The following is a 9978-nucleotide window of genomic DNA, read 5'->3' as shown; positions in this document are numbered from 1 at the left end:
CTATGAACTTGACCAAAGCAGGGGTTCTTTTTTAACTGAGCCAAGTAGCCATTTAACAGCCATTTAAGCACAGAATCACACCCAAACTCAGAACACAAGTGTGTTTGCAAAGTACATTTCAGCGCTAAAGCACTAAATATATCAATAGAAATGAAGACAAGCAGCTGAGGGAAAAACCCAGCAAAACAGCTGGGTGGGAAAACAGCATCCTGAAACCGCGGGGGAAGCATGAAGCAGCAGCGAAGTGACTTCTGAAGGTCAGAAAAATCATGAGCCCCTAAGCAGTCTCAGGATCGTGAGGCTAAAGACCCATGCATAAACGGCCTAAGTATGGTGCAGATGAGGACTGCTCTCCTATTAAGATCTCTGTACTACCGTTCTCCCTTCATCAGTAATCCAAAATATGTTGCTATCTCAACAGACTAACAGTGCAACCCTGTGCTCAGTTGCTCCAGTCTAATCCCATACATTTAAATGGGTATAGACTGGAGTAAATGTTCATAGGACTGACCCATAAGCTGCTTACAAACACATGCTGCTGTACGAGCATTGTATATTGTGACTGATATCCAAATACTATTAAAATGAGCAGAAGACACCAATGTTAAATTCAGAGCAGTCAAGCTGGGAATGCTGTAGAGATTAAAACTGTTTGTTAGAGGATGATCTGATCTCCTTAATGGTTGAGAAACCACACTGACACTCTGTTAATACATCTTAAAATACAGCTGTGAGCTTATTAAAAAAACCACGATCTCTGAAACAAGAATAAATCGCCCTAGAGAATTGAGAGTAAAAATTCTCCCCTCCTTGCAAGAAAGAACACCTTTGTACATCTCATGACTCAGCTTCAATCCCAGAGCATAGCCTTCCACAAAACAGGGCATCACAAGCCATTACAAACATTCAGTACCATAAATTTACCACTCACAAAGTGTTTTCCCCCCCAATACAATGGGCGCTAGTTACTTTCAGAGCTAGCAGCGGCTGAGGTGATGGGACACGTCAGAAGGATAGCCAGCACCAAATGACGGGAAAGAGCATTCTTTAAATTGCATGAGCCGCTTCTGCTCTCTCCACTTCGCTGAGTCATGCCTTGGAGGCTGAGGGAAGACAAATGGATAGAGGCAGTGAGCCTGACAGGAAGGAATGCAACAATCTCCAGATGTCTCTCTGTGTACCAGAACAAGAGCCCCAACCCTCCCTCTGTCACATTATATTATCAATGTGAAAGTTATTTTAAAAGAGTTGCCATCAAATAAACCAAAATACTCATCTTAAGGTTTTCTTTTGCCTCCTGTAAAATATTGCCAATAAAGTTCACAAAGCTGCCATCTGTACTCATAAAAAGGAATTCTCCACAATTCATCTGAGACACGTATGCTTCCTTTCTTCTGATCCTTGTTTTGTTGGGAACTGATTCTTACTTGCATGAAGCATGACAGTGTGGTGTAGTGGTTTTAAGATCTGGGAGACTCAGGGTTGAATCCAGAGTGGGGACAGTACTCCCTGCTTTTACTCGTGGGTAAGGGAGATAAAAATGGTATTGAGAGACAGTGAGTCTGGGTGAACACTTCATGTTCACAAGCGTTTTCTAAATATCACCCAAAAATGGTTAAGGAAATGCTGCATAGCCTGCTATCAGGACAGCAGCTTTAAGAAGAGTGGCCTTTGGATCAACCCTATTTTATGCAATAGTCCATCGTGCTTAAAAATTTACAAATCACACAAATAGTAGGAATGGTTCCTAGTTTGTTAAGGTTTGTGTCTCCAACCTTACGCACCGCAAACAGCAGTCAGTAAGTCAAGCCGTTTATTTTATTTCCACAATAGTATTAATTGGTACTGTGCTACATGGCAGTGTTATTGCTTAACATCAGAAGGCTAACGTTTGGCATTTAAGATGGTGGATGTTATTAAAAAGATATTGATTTCTAGCCTTGTATGCTAGTCATAATGCCATAAGCGATTAGGGAATGTCGGGGGGGGGGGGGACTTCCAGGTAAGGGGCTTAGTTGATCAGAATCAAAGAAAAGGCAGAACAAAACAAAATCCATGAGACAGTTAAAGGGGGGAGGGGGACTCCAAGCAGGTGATTACATTACACATGCAATACCTTTTATTAAGACCAATCAAAACAACACAATGCATTGTGCAAGCTTCTGAGTTCTCCAGAGCCTCTTCATTCATTCGAAACCCTACACAACGCATTGCGCTAATTTGGTTGCTTTTAAAAGGTAAATCCTGGTATTCCTGTGTGGTAAAGCAATTAGGTGATAAAAATGGCTGAGAGTTAAAAACAGTCAGAGCACACCAAGGATCTTTTGGAGAAAAGGTCTTTAATAACTAAGCATGGTGTATAGGAATTAATCAGAATGTAGCCAGGTATATTGCAGATCATTAGAGAGAAGCCAAAATACAAAATACTACATACTGGAAGAATGGGTATTAAAATGGCAAATGAAATTCAATGTAATTGGTTAAGTGATGCATATTGGGGCAAAAAATCCCAACTTCACATATACACTGATGGGATCTGTGCTGGCAGCGACAGACCAAGAAAGGGATCTTGGGGTGGTAGTGGATAGCTCAATGAAGATGTCAACCCAGTGTGCTGCTGCTGTAAAAAAGGAAAATTACATGCTGGCCATAATTAGACGAGGAATAGAGAATAAAACTGCTGATATCATACTGCCCTTGTACAAATCTATGGTGAGACCACACTTGGAATACTGTGTACAGTTCTGGTCACCACACCTAAAAAAGGATATTACAGAGCTTGAAAAGGTGCAGAAAAGAGCAACCAAAATGCTTAGGCCTGTTTAGCTTGGAAAGAAGGCGGCTGAGGGGAGACATGATAGAGGTCTATAAAATTATGCATGGTTTGGAGAGAGTGGACAGGGAGAAGTTTTTCTCCCTCTCCCATAATACTACAACATGGGGTCACCTGCTGAAGCTGGAGGGTGAGAGATTCAAAACAGATAAAAGGAAGTATTTTTTCACACAGCGCATAGTTAAATTGTGGAACTCCCTGCCCCAGGATGTGGTGATGGCTGCCAGCTTGGAGGGCTTTAAGAGGGGAGTGGATATATTCATGGAGGAGAGGGGTATTCATGGCTATTAGTTAGAATGGATATTAGCCATGCTGCATACCTATTCTCTCTAGTATCAGAGGAGCATGCCTATTATATTGGGTGCGGTGGAACACAGGCAGGATGGTGCTGCTGCACTTGTCTTGTTTGTGGCTTCCTAGAGGCACCTGGTTGGCCACTGTGTGAACAGACTGCTGGACTTGATGGGCCTTGGTCTGATCCAGCAGGGCCTTTCTTATGTTCTTAATGAATAGTTACAGGCTTGTATTATTTCAACACCTTTCCTGGCACCCACCAAACGTTTTTAGAAAGTGGGTGGAGATAGATGGGGTTTTTTGTCTAGCAGGGGTTTTAATTGGTCGTGTAGATTTTTAAAAACTTTGCTTCACCAGCAGCTGCTATCACAGCACAGGGATCTTCATTACGTGACTGAGGAGAAGCTGTATGTATACACGAAAATATTTTTAAACACAATGTTCATTTAAAAAGGCATCCTGTTAAACAGAGCTTCGGCCTGAAACGTTGAAGAGTTACTACTAGAATTATACATAACCTCACTCACTGACATTATGTGGTTGCCTCCGCCTCCTGCAGCAGCCATTCTGTGGTTGAGCCCCATAACCCTGTGACAAAATTCCAAAGGTGCCCACAGGCTCAGAAAAGGTGGGAACCCCAGTGTAATTTCACTTCCCCCTATTCCTCTACTTCATGGATTCGGCTGTGGATCAACATGGCTACAAACTTCTTTGGGGGGAGCTACTTAAGGAAAAGATAAGAGTTCTGCCAGTGAACCTCTTTGGCTAATGGTGGGAATTACTGATTTATTACAATGTACAGTAACACAACATCAGACCATATATGTTTAAATAAATGTTTAGCTAGGTTTCAATTCATGCAATGAATTAAATACCTTGCGACCTATTGAAACAGCAACTTTTATTGGTCATTCGAAAGATCGGACTTTTCAAAACTCAATCATATGAGTGAATGGTCCATTTGTATCCACTTTCAAAACCTGCCGGTTTCCATATGTCCCATGCCTGAGAACAACACCAGCCTCGGCACCTCTGGCATTGGCAGCCAGTTCTTTTTCACACAGAGACACAAACTGAGAATAGAGTTCCATCCCAATTTCCTTTTCAATGTTGGAATGGTACTGCATGTGTCTTCCCTTCAGTTTACCACCCAGTGTGGCTTGAGGTATTATTAAAATGCTGCCAGGCAAATCCACAATAGAAACATATTTGCCATCTTCAGTTTCACTTAATTTCACATTCAGGAGTGTATTAACTGCAAAAATATAGAAAAGTATGAAAATTAGAATAAAAAAACAAACATAACTGCTGCATATTAGCTAGTCGTTTTTATACTCTGTCCATGCTGACAGAAGATAAAACGTTTACACTGTGAAATTCAAAGCTCCAGATTGATTTGGAAATTGTACCCAAATTTCAATTGCCATTTTATGACCCACAAGCTATTCAATTAATATTTTAACTGTACACGAATGCCCTCTACTGGCTATCTAGGTTATGGCTCTTTTAAGTCCAGATGCAACTGTGGAAAAACGTCTAACCTAATTAGAGACGGAGAGCATAATGATTTGAAAGCCACACTTTCTAAAAACTGCCCCAGACACCCGAGTGCCATACAACTGATTGCAGTGACCCAAATAATTATTTGTTAGTGGATCAACTTTAAGGATTCAGATTGTCAACTAACAGTCACATTCTTTCAGTCCACTAAACTCTTACTAAAGATACAAATGCTTTACAGTGAATACTCTTAGGACTTTTCCCCATGCTGCAATGTTGATCAGAAAACATTTCCACAAGCTAGATGTGACTGAAATATCTTGTCAGATTGCTTAGTACTTATTACTTATAGAGACAGTCAAAGTGAGCCGATTCCAGAACACTAATAGAAGCTCTGATGCTTGTACGTCTGTCTCAGAAGTATTTGGCTTGTCCTTATTACTTAAAAGATGGCTTTCAGCGTAATGGAGTTCATGGGAATGCTTCTAAGTCAGTGGTACTCGCTCCACTGCAGACAGAGAGTCTCATTTGCAGCTACCATCAACCAAAAATAGCTGTATGATTACTACACTATGCGCATCACCCCACCACATACATGCAATAATGTAAGATATAACCTTTTCAGTTACCAGATTACTTTTGAGCACTTTTCAATCACTGTTGAACCTTGGCCAGCCCTTTTGTATCTGGTGAGGGTGGAAAACCTTGCAAGTCAGACTGATCATATAAAACAGCATTCAAGCTTTCAGGTTCTCCAGAATTCTTTGTTAAGCAGAATGTAAAATGTTTGGCAGAGTGTAGATGCTGCAGAGAAGGGGGGTATATGAGTGAACAGGCCCTTTACTTCCATCTATAGCACCAAGCCTGCAGTTCAGTGATGCTCACAGCTGACATCATTCAGTGGCAGATATTTCAAGATGTGAATCAATTGCCATCCTTAAGCCCCACTGAGCAATGGCCTTGCCCACTTTCCTGAAACTTGTGGTCACTGCCACATTGGGAAATAGAGCACAGGTGGCAGATCAAAGAGCCATATGCATAAATATCCCTGTCAGATCTCAGAAGCTAAGCCGAGTTGGCCCTAGTTAGTATTTGGATGGGAGACCACCAAAGAAGTCCAGAATTGTGATGCAGAGGCATGCAATGGGGAGGAGCTATTGAGAAGACTGGAAAAGGTGGGAAGGATTCATTTCTTATACCGAACCTGTAATGGGCTCTGACTGTAAATCCACCAATTCATTCTGGTCATTTCTACATATGCCCATTTACTTTAATATTTTTTTGCTCTCTTATCCTGAGGATTATGGTGCCTGCGTGTTAATTACCATGGCTTGTTGTTATGGAGCTAGCCTTGAAGGTCTTGGGGCTGCTGTGCTCCTTATTCCCCTCTCATTGTGTGAAGTTTGAGAGCTGAAGTCTTCTGTATTTCCAGTAACTCAGGTTGGCTAGTTAATCTAAATAGTTTGTCATTTGCCAAAGGTGGCCTAAAAACCAGGATTCCAAACCACTATTTAATGGTTCCGCATATTTCAGTACTGCCTCAAGTCTGTAGGTAAATACGGCACAACAGTAACAACACAATCTGCCTCAACAAGTTAAAGAGCCACCTTAACAAGACCCAGTTAATTAAAAAGCATGCAGACTTGCATGTAGGACTCAGAAGGAAATACTTAGACTAATTTCCTCCAGCAGTTTTCAGTTTCAAAGCCTTTAAATACAAAAATCTCATTAAATGGATTCTTATTATTGTCTTGTGATACATCTTTATGTGAGGTTCGATGAAGCAGCTGCATCACATTTACAGATACTTAGTTTGGTTTTAGTTGTCTGTTTCAAGAATATTTTACCTACCCATTTTGGGAATGATTTCTTCATTGGCCCCTCTGAAGAAACATACATAGATTATAAGTCCTCGCTGGATCTATGCAAAGTGATGAAGAAACATATTTATAAATCTACATGCCTGCTCAACAAATTTTACTATAAATGAATAGATTGAGATATGAAATCTTTCTTAACTAGCAAAGTTCATCACTTGTAGTAGAAGCATAGATGGCTTCAGGAGTTCTACCACCTACCACTCACTGGTGCACAGGGCCTACCTATGGCTGTATTCAGAAATCACAAACAAACTGGAGTTTATTTGCAGTGAGAACATGTGTGGTTTATTTTCAGGTACATGCTCTTCCTTCCTCTCATCCAAGTTGAAAGATTTTAGGTTCCAAGTGTTAGATCTAACCAGTATTTATTTATTTAGCACATACAGCTTATTTAGTACAGCTCTCCTGCTTCATTTATCTCACAGTAAGTAAGCAAGGCTGAGAGAGGTTAGGTCAAACCTTATCCCATTTCATTCAAACAGGGATTTGAACACAGGCCTCCCAAGCCCTAATCCAGCACTCTAACCACTGCACTGGCTGTTGTCACATCCAAATGTGGGCAGTTCAACAAATGGTTCAAAATCCTGGTTTGTGTGCAATTAACAAAGTGTAATTTGTTGATGTCCCCACCCACCTCTCTTTTCCTTGGGACCATGATGGGGCCCTGAACCTTAACAAAAAATAAAAAGGCTTTACCCAACTCGTTCGTAAGAGGACAACAAACTGGATGGTAATTGCAAAATAATATGTGATCTTAAGCATTCTCAGCTCTGTAAACTCTTGGGCCTGTGTTAGCTCACTTAACTCTTTATTTCTGTCTCACTTTTGGCATCAGTTTGCCTTGCCTTTTCTCAGAGGCACAATAATGTATGCATGGTAATAACATCGATGTAACTGCAACCAACCAACCCCTCCCCGTCCTTGCAATTAAGGGCTCTAAGGCTGCTACAATAGTGTAATTACTAGCCCTCTCCCTGTTCTCTATTAAGGGATCTCACCCAAATACCAAAAACTAACATATTAATAAGGTTGCTTCAGGCCGTTGGTTCATTGAACCCAGGCTGTCTACTGCAAACATCCATAGTATCAATCAAAAGAGGCCTTTCCCATCCAAATCAATGTTCTACAACTGAGCTATGGGCTGTTTACAATTCTCTTTACGACCATCCCGGAAAGTACCTCCGTAGGAGGGAAGGCTGAACTGAAAGGCAGGTCATTGTTGTTATGCTTATAGTGAAGATGACAGAGAATGGCTTGCCCAAGGCCAAAGGATTGTTGTGTAGCAGAGGTGGAGCTGGGAACAGGGATTTTCCGGTTCCCAATTCCTTCCGAGGGCATTTTCATAATATGGGGTTAAAACTCCCTTCCACCTCTTCAACTGGCAATGTGAGCATGCACGGCGATCCTATTGGGTTTCACATTCACAACCCCGACGGAAGCAAGAGCAGCTGCCAGCCTCCTGTGTGAAAGTGCTTCGAGGCCACAGCGCTCCACGATCTCTGATCGTTCCACAGTGGGTCGCCGTGTTAGTCTGTCTGCAGTGGTAGAAAAGGGCAAGAGTCCAGTAGCACCTTAAGGACTCACAAAAATATTTTCTGGTAGGGTATGAGCTTTCGTCAGCCACAGCTCACTTCTTCAGATACAGCTAGAATGCGAATCCATCTGTTACTCTCCTCTACTTAAAGACAGATGGATTCACATTCTAAGCTGTATCTGAAGAAGTGAGCTGTGGCTCAGGAAAGCTCCTACCCTACCAGAAAATATTTTTGTGAGTCTTTAAGGTGCTACTGGACTCTGGCCCTTTTCTGATCATTCCAGTAACACTCATCATCCGAAACACTTCCGGCACCCTGGAAAAAATCCTGCGTTATTATCATCCTCTCCAGCAGAAGTTCTTGATTGTTTCACAAAGCATAACGATGCGCAATGAATTTCAAGGTCTAGCCGGGCTGGGAGTTGACTTCTAATACGAAATTCTGACGACTTAAAATAGGCGGCGGCTGCAAAGCACGGAGGCATAAAAAAGAAGAGATGAGCGACTCCGACACGGCCCTCCGCCATCGGCTGATGAAAGTAAGAAGGACTCCGCGAACAACTCGCCAGTGCAGACGTTACCTCCACCCATTCGGCTTCGGAACCCGACGCGGGAGGCTTCACCTGTAGCCTGGCATGCAGACACTGCTGCAAGAGCGCCCGGGCTACCGGAGCCCGGCTGCAATCGGCCATGCCTGTGGATGCACGCGGCGCGCAGGAAACCTACTCTTCCCTCCAGCCCTTTTCGCCAACTCCTCCTAGAGAAGACAAGCCCCGCCCGCTCGCTCGCTCGCTTTCTCACGTGGATTGCTAATAGCAAAGCCACTCAGGAGTTGACGTCAGAACCATAGACAAGGAGTGACTTCCTATGAAACCTCTCAGGCTGAATGCTCCGGGAGGATTCTGTGAAAACACCGGACATACTTGCCCGATCGTTGCATAGTCGCCCCAAATTGCTTCGCTGACATCAAGGGGCGAAAACGCATGGGAGGTTTGGCCTTGGGTTTGCCGCTCTCTACATGCACGTTTCCCCCAGCCAAATTCTCAAAACTAAAAAATAAGCCCCCCATGCAGAGTTTTGAAAATTCAGATGGGGAAAATGTGCATCTGTGTGTGTGTAAAGTGCCTTCAAGGCGCAGCCGACTTACGGCGACCCCTTTTTTGGGGGGTTTTCATGGCAAGAGACTCTTCCTACACACTTGACACTGAGAGACACTGTCCTTCAGTGTGACTCCTCTGAAGATGCCTGCACAGCTGCTGGCGAAACGTCAGGAAAGAAAATACCAAGACCACGGTCACACAGCCCGGATAACCTACAAGAACCAATGAAGTGAAAGCCTTCGATAACAGAGGTGGTTTGCCAGTGCTTTCCTCTGCACAGCAACCCTGGTCTTCCTTGGTGGTCTCCCATCCAAATACTAACCAGGGCTGACCCTGCTTAGCTTCTGAGATCTGACGAGATCAGGCTAGCCTGGGCCATCCATCCAACTAAACTACATAATAAAATATTAAATTAAGATCAAAAATGGGGTAAGACGGCGCTGTTCACACAGCCCAAATAATGCACTTTCAATCCACTTTCACTGCACCTTAACTCGTTTGCAAGTGGATTTCGCCAGTTCACACAGTAAAGTCCACCTTGAAAAGTCCACCTTAGCTTCAGAGATCTGATGAAATCAGGCTAGCCTGGGCCATCCAGGTCAGATAGATCTAGAGAGCAGCAAATCCTCCCACGCGTTTTCACCCATTGAGTTAATCCAAAATATTTTTTTAATCGTTTGTTGGCTCATGATGAGGTAGAAGTGTTTCTAGGCACAACAGAAGCAGTGTTTCTGTTTCGTTGTGTTGAGGAGTTCCTGTATTCTGTGATAGTAATATTTGCAGCAGATTACAGTAATTATATAGTACTGTGATAAATACGCTCTGTATACTATTTAG

General features: G+C 42.8%; 1 protein-coding gene across 1 annotated transcript; it reads right to left on the bottom strand.

The window, feature by feature from the left end:
- Positions 1-4019: 4019 nt before the first annotated feature.
- DTD2 (D-aminoacyl-tRNA deacylase 2) lies at positions 4020-8746 on the bottom strand. The gene is made up of 3 exons (XM_056850846.1): positions 8623-8746; positions 6479-6548; positions 4020-4382 (listed from the first exon to the last, which is right to left on the bottom strand). The coding sequence occupies exons 1-3, from the start codon at positions 8731-8733 to the stop codon at positions 4057-4059; spliced, it is 507 nt and encodes a 168-aa protein (XP_056706824.1). The 5' UTR covers positions 8734-8746; the 3' UTR covers positions 4020-4056.
- Positions 8747-9978: the final 1232 nt, after the last annotated feature.

This window comes from Euleptes europaea, chromosome 6 (assembly GCF_029931775.1).
Source record: "Euleptes europaea isolate rEulEur1 chromosome 6, rEulEur1.hap1, whole genome shotgun sequence".
NCBI lineage: Eukaryota > Metazoa > Chordata > Lepidosauria > Squamata > Sphaerodactylidae > Euleptes > Euleptes europaea.
Note: the sequence above shows the minus strand (reverse complement) of the source record. Positions and strands in the feature narration are given on the sequence as shown.